This window comes from Myotis myotis, unplaced genomic scaffold (genome assembly GCF_014108235.1).
Source record: "Myotis myotis isolate mMyoMyo1 unplaced genomic scaffold, mMyoMyo1.p scaffold_m19_p_3, whole genome shotgun sequence".
NCBI lineage: Eukaryota > Metazoa > Chordata > Mammalia > Chiroptera > Vespertilionidae > Myotis > Myotis myotis.
The window spans coordinates 174,100,734-174,121,219 of record NW_023416335.1 but is presented as its reverse complement, the minus strand read 5'-3'; the positions used below and the strand labels follow the sequence as shown (position 1 = coordinate 174,121,219).

Below are 20,486 nucleotides of genomic sequence, written 5' to 3'. Positions count from 1 at the left end.
TTTTTTTAGAAATAGACTTAAAATGCCAAGATATATGTTCTATTCTATTTTGTGGTTTTTCCTATAACTTTTTCTTGCCCATAAATAAATTGATTCATTAATGAATGAAACACCAAGTAAAACTGTTTGGTAATGAGTCATTAACATTTGCTGGTTTTATACAATAAGATAACTATTCTTTTCTTCCCTTTTTCACTGAACGAAGAGCTGGGGAGGCTCTTACACAGAGGAGGTATTGGGTCAATGAATCCTAGCTGAGTTAGGTGTCCACTCTCATTAATTCATGCAGTCAGTATTAACAGTGACCTCATGTACAGGCACTGTGCTATTCCTGGTTCACCAACTCTGTCCATGGAGACTTCACAGTGCAAGTCTGTATGGAATAGTCGTAGGAAAAGAGGTTTTAGTAGGGACTTGTAGAGCATGCTCACACACCTCACACTCCTATGTATTATTTTTTTTCCTTTAGGATGTCAGAGCCCAGGCCACCATTCCACTCCTGGGCTATATTGTGGATGATATGCCAAGGAGTGCAGACCTGCCTCACAGTTTCAAACTGACCCAGTCCAAGTCTGTGCACAGCTTTGCTGCAGACAGTGAGGAACTGAAACAGAAGTGGCTGAAAATCATCCTTCTAGCTGTCACAGGTGAGACACCTGATGGTCCTAACAACCATTCAGCTACCTTGGACGATAACCCTGAACCTAAATAAAAATCAGAATGCTGAACTCCAGGACCAACCACAGTGTGGGGGTCTCAAGATTCACCGCTCAAGACATTCCCAGTTCTCCTTACTCATCTCTTAGCACTTTATGTTGAGAAGTATAAATGTATCTGGTAGGGGACTATTTTTCCTATGTTTGTGTACTCTGGTGAAATTAATGTGGAGAGCCATTCTACCGATAACTTTTGGAAATAATGTGAAAAAATGGAGCATTTTTTAATGAGCTATTTCTTGAATATGTACTTTTGTCTTGGAGAAAATGGTATCAATTGATTATGTCACTATCAGGTTAGAATAGGCCACTTTCACTTAAGAATTATTTTAATGTCTTCTCTTTCACATGTAAGACTTGTAACAGTTTGAAAGATATACCTCCATGTTGCCAAAATAGATCCATGGTTAGAAGAATTACAAGGACAGTTTAGGCTGTTGTGTTAACTTATTTAATTTAGTGTATAAAGCTCAAGCTGCATAAATAATATGTCCTTTTAAAACAGAAAAAGGACAGGTTGTTGGTGTTCAAACTTTCGACTTATTAAGAAAAGATATTTGTTTTTGTAGAAATACTCCTAAAAATAAAATATCTTACGTATATAGCAATTATGTATATATAGTATTAAATATAAATATATCTATATACTATACATGCCTTTCTCTTCAGCTTTAGGTTCATATTTGTGTCTAATTTATTTTTAAAATATAAAGCACGTTTTATCTTGCAATTGGACATGTTCTAAACTTAATGTTTTTGGTGATATATGTTTAACTGATTGACATCTAAAGGTATTGATATTTTTATAATAAGAAAAAGCAGTAATTTATGTGGCATGGGATATATTAGTGAATTCCAACCATATTTTTAAAGTACTATTTTTTTTTTTTTGTTCTGTGCCTATTTAAAACAGTGCCTCTCTTTGAAGGTGCTAATAATTTCTATTTAAATATAAGGTGAGGGTTTAATTAATGCTTCAGTCTTACTTACTCAGATAAAGTGCATTTTGGTCACCAGAATCGTCAAAATCATACAGGTTGTTTTTCATTTTATGATCCTCTAATTGTACAACAGTTAATATCAGCATATACAAAAATCTTCACAAAAACCTGGATTGTGCAAAATACCTGACCTTAAGCAGAATTGGGACATCAGGAAACTGCATTTCCTGTACTGTTTTTTTTTTTTTCTCTAAGACTGTTAAGCATGGTTAAATGAGGACTATATAATTAACTAGAGGCGGGATCAGGCAGAAACAGCTCTCTGACATCCCCTAAGGGGTCCCGGATTTCAAGACAGCGCAGGCCAGGCCAAGGGACCCCACTGGTGCACAATAGGGGCTGGGAAGGGACAGTGGAAGGGCTCCAGGGTATGTCCGGCCTGTCTCACCCAGTCCCGATCGGCAGGAACCCAGCAGCAAGCGTCTACCGGTCAGAGTATCTGCCCCTGGTGGTCAGTGCGCGTCATAGTGACCAGTCGAACAGTCGGAGGGATAGTTAGCATATTAGGCTTTTATATATATAGTTACTCAAGATATCTGTGTCGGCCTGTTCCTTTGTCATATATAATACAAAATTCACAAGTGATAACCTATGTTTGAGAGGGCTGGATAGATATTAAAGGAAGTTTATGTTCAATTCTTTAAACCTCCTCAGTAAAGAATGGGGGCGGGGGGCACAGTATTGAAAAGCAATGTTTTAATGGTAGGTTTTGGGGAGGTACAAGATAATTGAAGAGAGCCTGAGCATTCCTTTCTCGTTTATCTTTCTGGGGAATCATAGTAGACAAAATATAATTCCTTGTGACTAAGGCTGCTCTTCATTATATTGTAATTATGATTAAAATCTCACATTAAGCTGGCTATTTAACTTAACCCTTTTCTCTAACTAGATCTGTTTTTTTGTTTTTCGCTTTTGGGGTTGTTGTTGTTGTTGTTGTTGTTTTTACCCTGTTATGCCTCAAATGTTATCACATTTAATGCATCGTCTAGAGATCCACAAGAATGACCTCACTATCCTCTGCCTTTGGGGATTACACCTTTTTGAAAAATGTGTATATTTTTATTGATTTCAGAGAAGGGAGAGGGAGAGAGAGATAGAAACATTAATAATGAGAGAGGATCATTGAATGGCTGCCTCCTGCACCCTCCCTCCCGCACTGGGGATCAAGCCCCTGTCTGCAGGCTGATGCTCTATCCACCAAGCCATACCAGCTAGGCCTGGGGATTACACCTTAAATGTAGAATAGATTTGCTCAGACTTGGAGATTTTCACTCATCTATTTAGGCCCTCTTAAGAAAATGTGAAACATTTATTTTTCTGTGAAGGAGCAGATAAACTAATTATGGCTGACATGATTGGGTTGCCTTCTTCCATGAAAGGAATACCAACCATGATCATTTATATTAAACCAAATACTTGGAGCCAAAAAAAGATAAAAGGTAACTTGTTCCTATTAAATCAGGGGCAGACTTAAAAATATTTTACATTGCTTCTCTTTTCTAGTTGCCGTGTGTGTGTGTGTGTGTGTGTGTGTGTGTGTACACAACATGTGTATTCATGGGTGGTTATTGAGAAGGTTAAACTATAGCTATAGATGATGCTTTTGGTTTTCTTAATCTCAAGAAGAGAGAAGCAATAAAAATATGGAATGATTACCAGGGGAAGGTGACTTTTGTAAATGTGGATAGAACAATGGAAATATAAGGGCCAATTAGAAGATCTGTTGGCCAGATTATTTTTGAAAACTGTTTTGAGCAGCAGGAAGACTACACTTTCCCTTTCAGTGAGTTCTTCTGGAGTGGAAGTTGTGGACAAATTTTGGCTCAATACATATCTATGTTATTTAATTTAGATTATTGAAAGAATATTCATGAAGACACTGTTTATTATCATGCTCTTAATATTATCTTTAATTTGATAAAAAAGAAATATTATTGTAAGAAGAGAACTTTTAATTATCCAGTTACCAATTTCACTCCCACCCCTTGTTCTGTAGCGAAGCACAAAGAGAAGCAGTGAAGCAGCCTTACCTGTTTTTGGTTAAATAATCACTAATGCTTTTATTTGGGGAAAGGCAAAGGAATAAGCTTAGTCAGCCATTTAATAAGCACTCAACTAAACCAAAAGACCTCAAAGTATGATTGGTTACAAGAATAACTTACGTCTTTTGCTTTCTCAGACACCTGAGCAGTCAGGACGGATTGAACCTAAGAAGGTAATTGGTTGCTTTCCTATTAAAGCCAGCATCCCATCGTGTAGGTCTTACAATTTGTTTTCTCTAAGTTGGTGCTTTCCAACTCATCTTTTCTTTAAAGTTAAAAAATATTTCTTTGCTAAAAACTGCTGTTCATTATAAAACATTCCAATTTTTAAACTTAAATTTTGCTTTGTTGAAAGTCTACCATTTAGGATATTTAAGTATGAAATGTAGTGCAGACTGATCTCCAGGTTTCAAGTGGGACTCAACAATGAAAACTGCCACCAGCCACTTTTGTAATAATGGCATCTATCATGCTGTCATGTATGCAAGCAATAAAACTCTTCAGGGTATGTTTTTATACTGAAATCTTAACATGAATGCCCCTAGCCACATTCTAGAAGAGAATTCACTTCTAGAAATGATCATGTAACTCATTGCCTGGTATAGGGAAGAGAAAGTGTGTGTGCTTGGGGGTGGGGGTTGGGGGGATTGGGCATTATTCTTTGGATTCAAATAACTATCAAAACCATTTTCCTTCTGCAATGGGTATGGATAATGAAACAAAGCACATCTGCACTACTTTATCAAGCAACATCTCATTTTTCATGAAGTTTAATAACATACCCTTGGTGTACTTCTCTTCACTGGGTGACCTACCCTCATTTTTTTAAATACACCGTTTTTTAACTTTTTAAGAACTAGTTTTTTAAATGTGCCCTGTCCCCATCTATAAACAAACATTGGATTTTTTTTTTTAAAGAATATTTACTGTAGTCCTCAGTATATTACAAAAAAAACAACAACTTCATAGTACTTCAGGGTTATTAAGGATTCATTAATGCCTTCTAAAAACCTTAAATCAAACATACTTCTTCGAGTTTACAATTGTGGTTTACTTCTTTTTGTCTACTCTGTGGAACAGGGTGTTTAAATTCCTTTAAATTTTAGATCTCAATTCTGGTTCTATTCAAAGCCTTACATTCTTACTCTGAGCATATTGTCTGTGGTAACTCTGATAATGATCTTTCTGGGCTGGATCCATCCCGAGGAAAAGGCACCAACAGGAGCAAATAAACTTCTAAGGAACAAGGTCTTCTTCATATTTTCTTGTTTTTGTAGTTACCTTTGCTATAATAGAGAAGGTTAATTAAAATTTCCTACATCACGTGATGTTTGTGTGAGCGGGTCTAAGCACATGGTATTTATAAGCTAAAATTAATTCAAAAGACAGGAATGTCTTAATGTTTTCATTGTTAAAATTTTGTATTCTTCAAGAATGTATTAATATAAAAACTGTGGCTAACTAGTTCTGATTCTCAGGACTGGATTGATATCCGTAGTGGACCATGTTATTTCCTTATTCTCATCCAGTTTTAGTTGAATCAAATTACTTTTACTTTCATATTCCTCTCTACTATAGATTCTCCAGATTTGGAAAATATATAAAAACCACTAGATCTACTTTTAAAACTCTTTCTGTGAATTTCTGAGTATATGTATATATGTAAAAATATTATTGATTTCCAATTCTGTTTTTTTCATAGGAACAAAATTTTTATAGAAACTGTTCTTTTTAGTTTAAATATTTTAACATAAATTACTCCCATGAATTTTTAGTATAGTTCATTCTTATTTATCCCCATATCCATGTCATGAGATGAAAACTTTGCTTTTTTTACTGCTATAATAGAGAGGAATAAAATTAGGAACTGAAGCAAGCAGGAATGAGCAGAGAGGTGGGCAGCAGAAAGAGGCTGCTGGTCTCCAGATCAGAGCAATATGTGTTAAGATAAGAGAAAAATACTTACACTGCAGAAGGGATATAAAATATAAATTTACATAATTGCATATTGATGGGATTTATTGCACCCCAGCCTTTCACCTTGACCTCTATATCATTACTTTCTTTTTCCTTTAGGCTATAAAAGAAATAAATTTATTCTATTGGGCCATTTTTAGTGCTGTTTACTGAAGTAGAAAAAAATATCCCTTTAAAGTCCATCCTGGTCTTTTACTTCTAGACTGAACATTTGGCAGAATATAGTGTCTTTTCTGTGATTTGAGATGAAATAGCACATGCCTCAACAAGATCATTTTTAACTTGTTGGGGTTACTGAGTTACCCAATGGTTATCCCTTTCTAAAATTCATTGTAGATTGAATTAGTGAGATTAGGTAGATTTAGTGATAAATTAATTCAAGAAATCTCATTGTAGCATATTTTAATAAGTGAATACCAAATACATAGAGTGATATATATGTAGTTTTGGGGGAGAGGCATAATAATCTGTAGGGACCATTATGATAACTGAATTGCATTATATGTTACACATTATATGGATGTTGGAATGTATCACTTGGGGGGGTGTGGGGGGGTGGTCTCCATTAGCAATCATGTCTGTATATAAAACTATCTTCTGTTTTTATTTTATCAAACTAGCATTTCATTTTGTGAGTGACAGTTGACTGATATTTTTGAGTAAGTGTGATCTGGTTTTGAATTGTTGACTGATCAGTTTGAAAAGGTATGTTATCAGAATTTTAGAGTTAACTCAAATGTGAAAAAGTATACATAAAGGTAATTTTTCTTTTCTAGCTATGTGAATGTAAATATGAATGCAGATAGTGTATATATTGTGTAACATATGTATATTTGGTCACAAAGGTGGGGAATCAGAAACATTGTAAAATTAAGCACTTTAATTCCTCTTAAATATTAAACATTTGTATCTTGTAAATAAATACATCCTTAAATGAATTCTAAAGACTTAGATGTTATTTCACCTAGGATTATATATGTTCAGTTCACACAAATTTTGGTTGGTTCTTCTCCCTCCCACCACTGTCAGATATGCAGCCAGGGGAGTCTGTTAAAACATAAATCAGATCATGTTGCTTCTCTACCCTAGTCCCTTAGGCTCCTCATTTCACCCAGAATAAAAGCCAACATCCTTTGAGGGGCTTCACTAGACCCTATATATCTCCCCCACCTCCACCCTGTACCATATGTCTCCTTGCTTTTCTTTAACCAAGCCCACTACACTCCAGCCTTAGAACACACACACTACTGTCCGTTCCCTCTTCTTGCAATGCTCCTTCCCAAGATATCTGTGTGGTTGACACCTTTGCCAATTTAAAGTCTTTGCTCAAATCTCACCACCGCAATCTCACTTGACCAGGCCTGGCATCTTAGATTCCAACATAACACTCCCATTCATCCTTAATCTTATTTTTTCCCCCATAGCACTCATAATCTTGTAACAAATAATTACCTATTTTTATGTTTGTTTTTATTGTTTGTCTACACTTACTAAAACATAAGCTCCATAAAGGTAAGGATTTTTGTGTTTTGATCACTGATGTCCCCATTCTCATCATAGTGCCTGGCACATAAGGTAGGCATTCAGTAAAGTACTGACTGTAAAAACTAGATTCTATAAAAGGAAGAATGTTGTGGGTACAGACTTTTGAAATAGTGGTTGAGAGTAAAAGAAAGCAACATTTTCTATAGCTAAGTTGTTTTCATAAACAAAGCCAGATTCCTAATTAAGGGTTTAAAAACATAGTCAAGGATTTCCTCAAATCATAATGGTGAAAACCTTAGTCAGTCTTTGCATGATGGAGTCTTGCTTTAAAAAAAAAACAATCTCAACCCACTCTCACCAGCATCACCACCACACCTGGAATGCAAGGAAATCAGAGGCAGCTGGTCCCTGTTCCAGAAAAAGCCAGTGGTGCTGAAACACACGTCCTGAGGAAGTGGGTCGGAGTGGACATGACCTGGGGTTAGAAGATGGGCACTTGGTCTGCAGTTTACTCTCTTCCAGAGGAAGTGATTCATGCATTGTTTGGGTCCTGCCTTTCAGTAAAAACAAAGCCAGGTGGTTTTGTCTCAGAAAAGGAAATGCTCTGAGGTTAAGACGGCACCACATAGTCCAGTTATGGTATTTTTCACAAGATACGGTATTTTTAGATGATCACTTAAATATATCGTCATCATACACTGAGCACAGCTCTGAGTTGCTGATTCTGGGAGCTAAGTGAAGTCCAAGTCTGTGGGCAGAACTTCACGATGCTACTTCTTGGGGCTTTGAGTTGATTTCAGGGCTTGTGTTCATCTTCTACCAAAGAGTGCAGGTGGGTCTCCGACAAGGACTTAATAATTGTGAAAGCTGATTAGTAACACAAATTTTTAATTCTGCTAAAAGTCGTATTTTAAATATATTTTTTATTGATTTTTTACAGAGAGGAAGGGAGAGGGATAGAGAGTCAGAAACATTGATGAGAGAGAAACATCGATCAGCTGCCTCCTGCACACTCCCTACTGGGGATGTGCCTGCAACCAAGGTACATGCCCTTGACCGGAATCGAACCTGGGACCCTTGAGTCCACAGGCTGATGCTCTATCCACTGAGCCAAACGGGTTAGGGCTAAAAGTCATATTTTAAATGTATGGGTTTCCTTTTTAAATCCAGAGATACAAGGAAGTCTTAAATCAGGGAGCTTTTGTCAAAAATTCAGGGTTGAGAACTGAATTCTAATCCTGTCTCACCTGGCGCTGTGATCTGGGCACATCATTTTACCTCGCTGAGCCCCGGTTTCCTTACTTGTACATTATTATTGTTGGACTAAAATTTAAAATGATGAGAATTGCGAATGTTCCTTTAGGCTCCAGTGGTAGAATATTCTTATTGTTTCTATTTTTGTTATTCATTGTTCCCCTGATTCCACTTGCCTTCTTAAAAACCTGGATTTGGAATCATATGCAAGTATAATTTCACTGTATGTATAATCACTTCTCTTTTTCTAAATGTTCTTCACATGCTTTGTGAACATAGCGCTGTACGGAGAGCCTGCTCTCTGGCTTTTCATCCGAAGGCTCTGATCACTCGGCTGAAGCCCAGAGGTCCTGGAAGGACAAAGGAGGTAGCTGGTGGGCTAAACATTCGTGCTGATACACATATAGAAGTCCCCTATGCAAGGGTCAGTTTTTATTCAGGCTGATGGGCTGGGCTGACTCTCAGGTAAGGCATTCTAAGTGCTGCATTAGGCACTGAGAAGGCATTTGTAGAGGCCACCTCTGCCCTGGCTGACCTCCCAGGCGTGGAGTCTGATTCCTAACCCCCAACACACTTACTGGTACCGTCTACCTGTAAAAAGGCCGTGTTTAGCCCTGTAACTTCACTTCCATACAGTTAAGGATACCATTAACCAAATTAAAAGACAAAATGCATATTGAGAGAAAATATTTGCGACATCCACGACAAAGCTTATTTTTCATAATAAACATAAAAAGTTCTTACAGATGAATATTTTAAAAATGCAATGGAAAAAGGCAAAGAATATGAATAGGTAATTCACAGGAAAAGAAATATAAAGGATCAATATATGCAAAAATTCACTAATGATTGGTTTTTTTAACCTATTAAGTTAAAAATATAAAAAATATTGATACTACCTTAAGGTGGGTATGGGGAAATGGGTATACCCGTATACTTTTGCTAGAACCATAAATGGCCACACCAATATCTATTCAGATTTTAAAGATGCATACCCTTTGACTTAGCAATTCTGCTTCTAAAGAATCTACCCTACTGAAATGCTAAGAAAAGTATAAATACAACCATGTATAAAGATATTTTCTGCAACATTATCCATAATGTAATAAATTCAAAGTGATGTATCATCTACCAAGAGAAAAACTATTAAATTATAATCCTTATAAGAGCATGCTTTGCAACTATTTGAAAGAATATTTTGGGATTTGTATGTATTGATATGGAAGATATATAGCAATGAGTGGAAAAAACCCTATAATCTCACTATAAGTGAAAAAATAGAACTATATGTATGGTGTGATCTAATTTATATGTTTGTCTCAGAGCAGTGAAAAATATGAACAGAAAGAAGCTACTAACAGTGCTTCTGATCTGGAGAGAGTGATCGGAGGTAAGGAGCCTTTCATATTTTGCATTTATTTAATGATATTGCTATGGACCAAATTGTGCCCCCCCCCCCCCCCCCAATATACTATATATTAAAGCCCTAATACCCAGTGTAAGTGTATTTGGAGATAGGGTGTGTGAAGAGGTAATTCATGTTAACCAGTCATAAAGGTGGGGCCCTAATCTGATAGGACTAGAGTCCTTGTAAGAAGAGGAAGGGACTCCAGAGGGCGCTCTCTCTCCACACATGCATAGAACAAAGGCTATGGGAGGACACAGGGAGAAGGCAGCCATGTGCAAGCTGGGAAGAAAAATCTTACCAGAAACCAACTTTGCTGGCACCTTGATCTTAGACTTCCAGCCTAGACTGAGAAAATAAGTGTCTGTTGCTTAAGCCACCCAGGCTGTGGTGTCTTGTTATAGCAACATAAACAGACTAATGCAGATATGTAGAGATTTTTATACTCATTCATGGATAGTCTTTGTTGGGAGAGGACACCTCTTTTTTTTTTTTTTTTAAAGCAGCTATTTAAAAATCCCACTTTAAGAACAAGCTGAACCCACAACTTTTCCAATATTGCGTCCACCAGAGTTAGGCTGCTGTACTAATGAGGATAATTAACACCAACTGCTGCAAACAGTCCTCTAAGTCTTATTCAGAGTGATTTATTGTTCTTGTTACATGTCTAATATGTCTTGGCAGGGAACTCTATTCCATGTATACACTCAGGGGCCCAGGCTAAGGGTTGACCATCATGCTACCTCACTCAACATGAGGCTTCAGAGTTTGCCAAAGTGGAGGAAGGGAGCGAGAGGGTGAGCAAGGCTTTTCACTGACCCAGCTCAGAAGAAACACATGCCCCTTCTGCTCATGGTGACTGTAGAACTAGTCACGTGGCCCCAATCAGACTGCAAAGGAGGCTGGGAAATAATAACCATATGAATAGTTAGTGACTAGCAAATGTTCTTGTCATACTCCTTATCATGGATTGAATTGTATTCTCCCCAAAAGGTATGTTCAAGTCCCAACCCCCAGTACCTCAGAATATGATCTCATTTGGAAATAAGGTCTTTACAGAGCTAATCAACTTGAATTTCCTTTGAATTGAAATCCTTCTTCTGTCTCCTTTTCAAATGAGATCATTAGACTGAGCCCTCATCCAGTCTCTCTATATAAAAGCCTGATATGCAAAGTGTCCCCTTGGGAGTTCGACTGGGAGTTCGCTTGCTTGCTATGACATGTGCTGACCACTAGGTGGCAGCACAGAATGAAGGAAGGCCCTGGCGGGCAGCTGGTAGCCGGGGAAGGGAGGCTCGGGCCGGCAGCCAGCAGCTGCTAGGGACTCTACCCATGCATGAATTTTGTGCACTGGGCCTCTAGTATCTTTATATAAAAGGAGGACATTTGGACTCTCTTAGAGACAGACATGCACAGAAGGGAGACAATATGAACACATGCAGGGAGCAGACTGAGACTAGATTTACGCTGCCACAAGCCAAGAAACACTTGGGCTCAACAGAGCTAGGAGAGGCAGGGAATAATAGATTCTCCCCCCCAGCCCTCACAAGGAACAAATTCTGCCGACATATTGATTTTTGATTTCATCTTCCAGAACTGTGAGACAATACATTTCTATTGTTTTAAACCAAACACTCTGTGGTACTTTGCTATAGGAGCCCTAGGAAATGAATGTACTCCTTTATCAAGTTTGTGCAGAGAAAGATTTAATACACTGAATTAAATCTGGTAGAATGACTAGGCTAGGCATTCAGAAATTACTCCCAAACAACTGGAGCACCAAAGTTACTATTACGTTTACCACGGTCAGGAGCTTACTCTCAGGGCCTCTTCACGTCAGCCACTATCTGAGAATCGGAGACCACCAACTCCAGAGCCACACCATGCCACCCACGACCTCTGCACAAGCAAAACGGATGCCTTGTGTAACTCTACGTCCTCACAATTTACTTCAGAATTGAAATCTTGCGTGAATGTGTCTGTTTCATGGAATTAAGATTACATCAAGAACACTTAGTTGCAAAGATATTGGAAATGTATTTTTTGGCTTTTTAGCTTCTGAAGCAAACAACAAAACAAACCACTACCACCACCAACAAACAGCTCACAAGGAGGAGATTGAAATATATTTTGAACAAGCCATTCTGTTTTATTTTTCCTGTTATCTTTTTGATTATTTTATGGTTTCCTTAACATCTTCTGTCTCCTCTTACTGCCCATTCTGCCCTTGGCTATTTTTTTCTTTATATTCTCTGCACTATATTCTTTAGTGCCTCCGGTCTAAATTTGTCCAAGGGTCTCCATCTCCATTATTATCACCCTGGTATACATTACCATCATTTCTGACTTGAATTACTGCCACATCCCCTATCTGGTTTCCCATTCTCCCTTACCTCATTCCAATTCAGTGGGACAAGGGGTGGGTGACCTTTATAAAATTCATGAGGTCATGTGTCTCTGCTCACTCTTCTGCTTTTCTCCATCACCGTCAGAATACATTTCCAATTCCTCACTCTTCTGAGTTCCCTTCTGACTGACCAGCTATTAGCTTTGTCGCTTTCCATGCCCTCACAGACCCACCTGCTTGATACTTAGCCACACTAACTAAAGTATCCAGAATGTATCATTTTATTCCTTCATCTTCACTTCTGCACAAGCTGCTGAGCTCTGACTGGTTTGGAAGCTCTTTATCTTCCTCTTTCTTGGGTCAACTCCTGTTCATCCTTTAACCCAGGAAGCCCAGGCTAGATCCTTCTATGTGCCGACCTCAGTTACACTATCATTTTCTTCTTGAGAGGAGGGGATGAGAAGAAATGAGAGTTGAGCAGTTTGGAGGAATGCCAATAAATGTGTTTTGTTCTCCTTTAGTGCTTAATATAGTATTTAATGCCTGTTCATCTGTTTTCATTTTTATTTTTGGTTTTGCTACTGGTGTGACTAGAGGCACACATTTAAGACTGCTGTCTGGATTTTGGCTGCATCATTTTCTACATTTGTATTAACTTGCTAGTATTGCTAATGCTTTTAAAAAACTTTTATTTTGGTTGTAGGTCACATCCTTAGTAGTTAGTTATATTATTCCCATTTCATAGGTCAGGGGGTGGGAGTAAGATCTTGCTTCTTTTTTTTTAAAAATATATTTTATTGATTTTTTACAGAGAGGAAGGAAGAGGGATAGGGAGTTAGAAACATCGATGAGAGAGAAACATCCATCAGCTGCCTCCTGCACACTCCCCACTGGGGATGTGCCCACAACCAACGTACATGCCCTTGACTGGAATCGAACCCGGGACCCTTGAGTCCGCAGGCCGACACTCTATCCACTGAGCCAAACCGGTCAGGGCAGATCTTGCTTCTTAAAGAGGACGATTAACTCAGAACTTTTATTCTCATCCTGTACTAGTTCTAAAATAACAACTTATTAGTTTAGTCTCTGACTAGCCCAATGAGGTATATTTAATATGCAAAATATTTATTCATCCACCCATCCATTTAGTCAAACATTCAGGAGCCGAAGAGGAATTAGAATAAATAAAAGCCACCAGAAAGAAACAAAAAGTCAACTGTTGGGTAAACCTTCAGACATACTACATATGCTGTGCTTAGTACTGTGTGACAGACTACCTTAGTCACTGGTTTACTGTCACTGATGTGTGTTATTATCCACCATAATTTGTTCTTAAAACTCAAATTGACTTACGCTGCCCACTACTGTTTGGATGAATTGTTGAGGAATTAGAGAGTGAAGATGTTCAAAGTCTCTACTAGACCTGGCTGCTGGAGACATGCAGGGCAGATGCCCCTTTTGCTTACCAGTGTACCAGTGCGCTTCTGATACACAAAGCTAGCTTACCAGGGGCTGAAAAGCTGTACGCCTCTCAGCATTAAGTGTGAGCTAATGGAGTTGGTGTAGGGAAGACAAAAAGGAAGCCGGAAATACAGAGAAAGGAACTTTGAAGGGCTTCTAAGAACGCCAAACAACATTTTGGGAACCCTGAATGCAGTTGTAAAGAAAAGAGGCTACTGAGGAATTTCCGGAGACAGGGTAAAGTAGTTTAAGACTGGGATGTCTAACAGATTTTCAGTTTTTGGCATTACTGTGATGTAAAAATCACTATTATTTCAAACAGTTAAATATGTCACATGTTTGAGGGTGTTCCATTGGTGAATGCGTGTGGAACAAAAGGGAAAAAATTGTCTAGGGAGATGCAAGGTTCTACTGCTGTTTTATGTTTTACTTTCAATTTTATTTTGTATTGGTTTCAGGTGTACAGCTGAGTGGTTAGATAATCTATACTTTACATAGTGTCCTCAATATTTCCAATACCCAACTGGCACCATACATAATTATTGCAATATTATTGACTATATTCCCTGTGCTTTACCATCCCTGTGACTATAACTACCAAACTGTGCTTCTTTGTTTTTAAAAAAATATTTTTATGGATATTTAAAAATATTTCTTATTGATTTCAGAAAGGGAGAGATAGAAACATCAATGATGAGAGAATCATCGATTGATTGCCTCCTGGGGATTGAGCCCACAACCCAGGCATGTGCCCTGACCAGGAATCGAACCTTTGACCTCCTGGTTCATAGGTCGACGCTCAACCACTGGTGCCACGCCAGCTGGGCTTTTATGGATTTTTTAAAGAGAGAGGAAGGGAGACGGAGAAACATCGATATGAGAGTGAAACATGGATCGCTGCCTCCTACTGGGGGAATTGAACCCAAAACCCAAGCAGGTGCCCTGACCAGGAATTGAACCTGCAACCCTTCATTGCACAGGATGAAACCCAGCCAACGGAGCCACACCGGCCAGGGCCAATTTATACTTCTTATTCCTTTCAGCTCTTTCACCCAGTCCTCTGAACACCCTCCCCCATGACAACCACCAGTTCACTCTCTATGAAGACTCTCCTACTCTTTTTTTTCCCCCAAATATATTTTATTGATTTTTTACAGAGAAGAAGGGAGAAGAATAGAGAGTTAGAAACATCGATGAGAGAGAAACATAGATCAGCTGCCTCCTGCCCACTCGCTACTGGGGATGTGCCCGCAACCAAGGTACATGCCCTTGGGACCTTTCAGTCCGCAGGGTGACGCTCTATCCACTGAGCCAAACCGGTTAGGACAAGACTCTCCTACTCTTAATTGTGTTGTCACACTGCCCTCTAATGGGCTGTTGGTATCTCACCGGATTCAATTGCTGGCTTCTGACCACCTGACTCACTCCACCCTCTGCAGACAATTTCCTGCACCCGTGGACAATATTTGAGCTAATTGATTAAAGCTGTTTATCATCGTTGCAAAACACTGGCAGGTTCCAAAATATGGCAAAGAGGTATTAAGACATGGATAATGGCAGCTTGACTAAGACTGATGATCAAAATGTTGGCATAAAATTAATTTGAGTACTTATGCTGTAAAAAATCATCCAAATGGTCTTTTGCAAGAACTATTAAAATTTTCTCAGTTTCTAATTTAATTTAAAATGAACTTTCTCTTATTAAGGATTTTAAGTTAGAGCAAAGCCAGCCTGCTCCTTAGCAAAGTAACATGGCAATGGCAGCTCCTCTGGTGAGGAGTCCTACGCCAGGCCAGTCTAATATGTTTTGGCTGGTTTGAATGAAAATCTTAGTTGCAGTTGTACCCATTGCTTAAATCCTTGCTATTCCAGATTTTCCAAGTAAATAAAAGGCCCCCCGACCCCATGCTTATTAGAGAGGTATTAGGCAGCGAGCATCATACTAAATAGTGGGGATAAGCTAAATAGGACATCACTTCTGCCCTCAGCGAGGTCACTGTTGGCTAAGGAGGAAGGGCATGTTACTGTCATGTGCACAGTCCCCCCTCCTGTTGCAAATGGGTCTCCCTGGCTGAGACCCATATGCCTAATAGGTCATTGATAACTATGTGTTGAATAAATGAAGGAATGAATGAAGAGATGAGGCAGTATGTATAGAGGTTAAAAGCTGGACAAATAGCCTCCTTTGACCCCAGCTCTGCCACATCCTAGCTATGTACTAGGAAATGTATCACTCCACTTAAACCCCTGAAAAATTTTTTTTATGATGAATAAGGAGTCTATTTTACAAAACAAGTTATTCCACTTGGTAGGAAATATGATCCTTGAAGACAGTGACTCACATCATTATAGCTCCATAATGAGAGAGAAAATTATCTGGTTTACTTGCTTGGGTGATTCATGCCCCAACTGATTGCCTTAACCTGGTACGGTAGGCAGAAATATGGCCCCTGTAACATGTCCATGCCCTAATTCTTGGAACCTGTGAACTTTACATGGCAAAGGGACTTTGCAGATATAATGAAAGGTACACATTTTTCAGTGGGGAGGTTGTCCTATGTTATCCAGGCGGGCCAATCTAATCATGGGTTCTTAAAAGCAGAAAACCTTTCCTGGCTGTGGTCAGAGAGAGAGGTTCTGACAATGAAGGGTCAAGGAGATGTGACACGGCTAACTTTGAGGATGTGGGAAGAGGGTCAGGCGCTAGGAATGTGAGCAGTCTAATCTGGAAAAGGCAAGGAGATGGACTCTCCCGTGGAGACTCCAGAAAGGAATGCAGCCCTGTGATACCTTGACCTTCGCTCAGGGAGAGCGGAGTTGGACTTCTGACCTACAGGCTATCAGTAATACATTTTTGTTGTTTTCGGCCACTAAGTTTGTGGTAATTTGTTAAGGCAGCAATAGGAAACTCATACACCTGGGGAATGGTGGAAACCTAGTTTCAGTTCCTCCCCAAATTCTCTCAACCTCATCTGCCCAGCGGCAGCTTGCTCAGTGAGATCCCAAGCAGCCTCCACCTCTACCTGGTCCTCTCATTCACAGGAATAAATTGATTTGAGGGAATGAAGTAGATGATGATGGGGTGGGGGTGGGGGGATGATGATGGAGAGAGAGAGAGAGAGAGAGAGAGAGAGAGAGAGAGAGAGAGAGAGAGAGAGGTGGTAGAGATAATTCTGATGCTGCTTGAGCCCACGTTTCCAGTTATTTTTGAGGCCAAGGTCATGCTAGCCGTGTGGTTGTACAAGTTAAGTAGCTCCTCTTTTTGAGTCCACTAGTTTGAGTTAAATTTCTGTGACCTGCAACCACAGTTCTGCCTAAATCATAAACCTACAGTGAGAGAGGGATGGCTGAGGGAGGAGTTTGTTTTTTTTAAAGCCTTTGGAGATAGCACCTGATAATGCTTTAATTTGATTTCATAGCAACCCACTGGGAAACACATTATCCTACTTTAGATGAGAAAAGTCATACTTACTGGCTAAGTGCCTTTCCCACAAGCAAGAGTGTTCTGAACTTAAAATGGGAAAAGCCAAATCGGTTTGCTTTGTCTCCAGGGAAACACATTGCACATAGAGTATCCTGCCTTATGTTTTTGTTTTTTCTTTAATGTTATCAAATTAGCCACTCTTTTTCAAGGCCTCACCACTTCCCATTTCTCTATCCTCAAACACTTTAATAAACTCAACGCTCTAGTGTCTAAACAAGTACTGGACAAACCTGCTTAAACGTAATGTGGTGGTACAGATAGAACTTTTGAGCACTAGCTATGTGATCATTCTTCCTTTTCCTTAAAAAAAACAAAAACAAAACAAAATTAAAAGCAGTCATGATTGCTCCTGAAGCATGTTAATAGAAGGCGCTGGTTGTTCCATCACACAAGATATTTTATCATTTAAATTGAAATATGTAATGTCTTGTAAAATTCATGACATGTCTTTCCTGGAATATATCTTACGCCTGCTCTTTTAATTTTGCCATTAGCAGTTAAGGAAAGACTGTCTATTGGTGCCACAAATAAGGGAAAAGGTTTTAGTGGCATCGTTTTTGCACCAGGGCAGCTTGCCCCTATGAAACACTTCCTGGTTATGGTCATGGAGTGTTGCCATGAGCCTACCCCCTCTTTGGTCTGTTGTTTTTTTTTTTTGAGTTTTGAAAATGTTTTCTCCCTTTGTCTCTGAAAGTTTTGTTTTTAAGAAGAATCAAAGAAGGAATTGTTCATAAAACTTGATAAGATACCAAACCACCACTAGTGGTCCTTCAGGTCTTAGTTTCATTCATTTGTTCAAAAGTATGTATTGAGTACCCACCATCAAGCGTGTTCCCCAGGGCGACTGTGGATGGCTGTGCTGGTGAATGGAATCTACTGACGTTGTGTAGTGCACAACTTCCGCACTGCTGGTGGCCCTTGCCCTCCTGGGGGTTAAGCCTAGTGACTTCTAGGAGGTCTTGCTTGAACTTTCCTCCCTCTTAGACTATATGCTCCATAATACACCCAACTATAGGACTACCCATTGATTTATAATGGTCCTCTGTTAGATTGTAAACTCAAAGGGGTTGAGATTTCGACTCCCTTGACACTTTCTAGGGGCTTTCTAGGGATACATCAGTGAATTAAATAATAAAAAATCTCTGGCTGCTAGCAGCTGACAATGTAGTAAAAGTGAGAGAGCGTAAACAAGTTCAATGTGTTGCATGCTAGATGGAGATACATGCAATGGAGGAAAGTAAAGTAGGAAAGGGTCTTTCTCCTCACCTACTTTGGATCTTTGCTTAAATGTCACCGGTTTTTTTTACTGTGAGATAGGAAACCTTGGAGGCTTGGAGAAGAGAGATACTATCTGCCTAAAAAGAAAAACAACATTTAGGAATAGAACAGTAGGCACACTTAGCAAAAAGCTAGTAAGGCAGTTATCAGATCTCCACTTTGTAGGGAATCAGGCCACACAGCAAATAACGTTTTACACCGAATATAGAGAACTAGGACTCTGCCTTTCCCCTCTAAAACTCGGACACTTTCTTCCTGAACACGTTTTTACAAAAATCCTGGAGAACCGTGTTCAATCCGGGCTGGTTTTGTTGTTATTTTTGCAAAATAGCACCCCATGCCGTCTACTATCAGCCTCCAGACCTTTTGCACCTGGCAGGCGTGTCTGAGGCTAGGAGTTACTTAAGCCCTTCCAATCCGTCCGTACTGACATCTTGGGTAATGTACTTACCCAAGGTTCAGCTGTACTTAACACATATTCGGCATTTCCCCACCCAATACGCCTCAAGCACAGGCATAAATGCATTTCTTCTCTCCTACTCTCCAGGCTTCATTCCCTAACCCTTTGAGAAGAGCCTGGAAATTACCCCAATAACAAGCATCCCTCTCCCTCCGGCTCCGGATCCGCCCGCGCCGCGCAGCCTTCTGGAAGCTGTAGGCCCTGGCGCTCCTCCGCTGCAGAACTACAACTCCCGGCAGGCTTTGTTCCTGGCTCCCTCCCTCTTAGCGCACGGCTTGCCGGGAGTGGGCAGGTAGCAGCCGGGCGGTCACCAATGGGTGCCGGCTCCCGAGGAGAGGGCGGAGGAGAGGAGGAAGGAGGCGGAATCTGGGCCCCGGCCCCATTCATTGCCGCGGCCCGCCGGGCGGGGGTCCCGTGTTCTCGGAGTCATGGAGGCGCTAATTCCTGTGATCAACAAGCTCCAGGACGTCTTCAATACCGTGGGCGCCGACATCATCCAGTTGCCTCAGATAGTCGTGGTGGGGACGCAGGTGAGAGACGAGGGCGCCGTCCGCCCAGGCCACAGCCCGGGGCGCAGGCCTGGTCGGGGCTGCGGCGCGCACGCTCCCGGGCGGCCTTGGCGGCCTGTGGGGCGAGGGCGCTGCTTGGGGCCGGGACTGCCTGGGCTGTGCCGCGCCTGTCGCCTGGGCTGCCTGGCACCGGGGCTGGACTCGGGGCCTGGCCGGGAGGCGAGGGGCGGAGCCGGCGCGGCGGGCTTGGCGGGTCCCAGGGGCGGGGTGGGGTAGACGAGCCGGCGGGCGGAACTGGAGTCCTCCGGGGCCGGGCGCGGCGCTCCCCGCGGGCCGCTGCTTCCAAGGGCACTTGGGGGACGCGCGGTGCGCGCGGGGCGCACTGGCTCGCGGAGGGCGGCCGGCCCCTTCTCGGCTGGTCTCAGGGCCGTGGGCTGTTGTCGTACCCTCCTCGCTGTGCAGAGGGGCTGCGGGATCCGCTCTGCACCCGCGTGCGGGCGGGGCTGGCAGGGCCGCTACTGTGTAGCACCTGAGTGTTCTCTGCAGTGTAATCTGTCCCTGCCAGGCTTCGCGGACGCCGAAGCGGTTATAAACACAAATAAAAGCCAGACACAAACACACACACCCGAATGAGTGTTAGGAAGGATTGCCCCATTTTTCTGCCTAGGGCGGTGGTTTTTGTCTTGCATCTGAATTGGGCATCAAGGTTCTCTGGTCTCTTACAGGTAACAATTTTTTATATGCAGTTATGAAGAAATAATGGTATTTCTAGAGTGACAGAGAAGTGTAAGCTTCATTTTTCTCTGCCTGCTGCTTTTCTTGGTTGAAGAGGAATCAATCATAGGACATTTATTAGAGTTCCGAGAAGCGCATTTTAGAATTACTTAGTATATTGATTTTAAATGCTTTCATTTCTTAGTGATCTTTTCTCTAGAGAAAAGGGACGGTTTCCCGGTCATTTTCCATGCGCTGAATCGCTACATCTTGCTACAAAATTAAAGTGTAGAGTATAAGTATTATGACAGGGAACTTAATGTTCAAAGTACTATGTGTATGGAGTGTATTCA

At 40.7% G+C, this 20,486-nt stretch overlaps 2 protein-coding genes across 25 annotated transcripts in view; both read left to right on the top strand.

Moving 5' to 3' along the window:
- Positions 1 to 6,674, top strand: part of FGD4 (FYVE, RhoGEF and PH domain containing 4) — a 230,499-nt gene extending 223,825 nt beyond the window's left edge. For 3 of the 4 annotated variants that reach the window (XM_036301225.1, XM_036301229.1, XM_036301228.1), the window contains one exon: positions 470 to 1,324. In XM_036301225.1, the coding sequence (XP_036157118.1) occupies positions 470 to 712 (243 nt within the window). In that variant the 3' untranslated portion in view covers positions 713 to 1,324. Of the gene's footprint in view, positions 1 to 469; positions 1,325 to 3,896 lie in introns of those variants that run through there. The other variant, XM_036301226.1, reaches the window with a different exon arrangement.
- Positions 6,675 to 19,208: 12,534 nt separating this feature from the next.
- Positions 19,209 to 20,486, top strand: part of DNM1L (dynamin 1 like) — a 47,118-nt gene continuing 45,840 nt past the window's right edge. For 12 of the 21 annotated variants that reach the window (XM_036301442.1, XM_036301437.1, XM_036301430.1 and 9 more), the window contains exon 1: positions 19,252 to 19,440. In XM_036301442.1, coding sequence (XP_036157335.1) covers positions 19,339 to 19,440 — 102 coding nt within the window. In that variant the 5' untranslated portion in view covers positions 19,252 to 19,338. Of the gene's footprint in view, positions 19,441 to 20,486 lie in introns of all 21 variants that reach the window. The other 9 variants (XM_036301446.1, XM_036301443.1, XM_036301435.1 and 6 more) reach the window with 3 other exon arrangements.